Below are 1510 nucleotides of genomic sequence, written 5' to 3'. Positions count from 1 at the left end.
AAGGAGGCCCCTGTCCTGCTCTGAGTATGATCAGGACCCCACCTGTGTGGTGAGGGCTTCCATCCAAGGGGCTCTAGAAATCAGCAGCTGAGGGAGTGTCCCCTGTCCTCTCTCAACCTCTCTGGCCTCTGCTACTCCCTCAGCCTGGGCCCCACATCTCCCTCTGCCATGACCACCCACCTCTCACCTGCCTCACTTCTCCCTCTTAGGTCTGACCCCAAGGGGTGTGGGGAGAATCCTCAGAGACCCTGGAGCACAGTAGTTCCCTGAAATTCCTCCAGGACTACTGGCCTCCCTGGGACACAAGCCTGTCTCCGGATTGGGGATGGTGGTGGCGCACTAGATCCTTTAAGTGACTAAGAACTCCCTGGGGTGGACAGTGCTCCCTCTGAGCAAAGGGGACCCAGGATTGACCAACTGTGGACATGGTCCCTGTTGTTGGGGAGTCAGGGTACCAGAGGATCTTGGGAAGGAGGACAAAGTGTGAGATTCTGGGGCCAACCCTGGGCTCCCCACCTCACTCAGACTCCTCCTGCATCTGCCCTCAGACCTTCACACTGCCCACCTGGTACCCTCTGGACCATGTGAGGGGGAGGGCTAAGCACCTGGCATAGAGTCTCTGAGTGTCAGATCACCTCTGGGTGATGATCCCCAGAGCCCCTCCTTCCTTTCAAGCCCATAATCCTTCTGGGGACAGGACCCTGAGCTGACAGCTCAGCAGAAAGGGCCGGGGGTTCCTCACCTGAGACCAGGAGCACCAGGGGTTCACTGGGGAGAGACAGGAGGAAGGGGGAGGTGCCGTTTGAGCTGTAGCACCTGTAGGTGCCCCCGTGGGCTGAGGTCACAGGGCTTATGGAGAACTCTGCCTGGTAGTTCCCGGTTCGATACTTTGATATCAGACGCAGTGGGGGACTGGCTTCCCCCTCCTTGCACAGAAGAAACGTGTTCCTTGGGCTCTGTGAGTGACACAGCAGGGTCACGTTCTCTCCTGAGGCCACCCTGGGGCCTGGCTGCACCGAGAGGGAGGGTGTGTCAGGTAGGTGTCCTAGAGAGAGGGAGGGAGGGTGAGGGCTGCCTGCCCACCTTGTTCTGACCTGAGAGTCACCAGGCCTCTCTCTGAGGACCCTCTTCTTTTTATGTCTCTTTCTCTGAGTCTCCTCCCTCCCCTCCCACCCCCCGTCTGTCTGTGTATCTCCCTCCCTGGGGCCTGCCCTTTCATTCTGGCCTCACCACCTGAGACCCCAGCAGGGCCTATGCACAGTCTGGGTCCCTGAGTGAACCCACTGGCCCCTCACTTGCCACCAATATGTCCAGGGGGTCACTGGGGGCCGACTACGCAGAGGAGAGGTTGTATCCACTGTAGCATCGGTACCGGCCCCCGTGGGAGCGGCTCACAGTGCCCAGGGGGAAGTGGGCCTGAGAGAGCCCAGCCTGGGGCTGCAGGACAAGGCTCTGGGAGAGGTCCCGTCCCCCCTCCTTGTGCAGAGCGAATCTGTCATAGCAGACATCA

The 1510-nt window shown here is 60.0% G+C and overlaps 1 protein-coding gene across 1 annotated transcript in view; it reads right to left on the bottom strand.

The window, feature by feature from the left end:
* The window catches only part of LOC107184376 (leukocyte immunoglobulin-like receptor subfamily A member 6), a gene marked incomplete at its 5' end in the record, with an annotated part of 2287 nt that extends 795 nt beyond the window's left edge, over positions 1-1492 (bottom strand). Inside the window, 2 exons of the mRNA XM_015569143.1 lie at positions 743-1116; positions 1373-1492. Coding sequence (XP_015424629.1) covers positions 743-1116; positions 1373-1492 — 494 coding nt within the window. The remainder of the gene's footprint in view (positions 1-742; positions 1117-1372) is intronic.
* Positions 1493-1510: the final 18 nt, after the last annotated feature.

The sequence above is a fragment of the Myotis davidii genome, unplaced genomic scaffold, assembly GCF_000327345.1.
Source record: "Myotis davidii unplaced genomic scaffold, ASM32734v1 scaffold2085, whole genome shotgun sequence".
NCBI lineage: Eukaryota > Metazoa > Chordata > Mammalia > Chiroptera > Vespertilionidae > Myotis > Myotis davidii.
The sequence above is the reverse complement of the archived record's forward strand: the minus strand, read 5'-3'. Positions and strand labels throughout refer to the sequence as shown.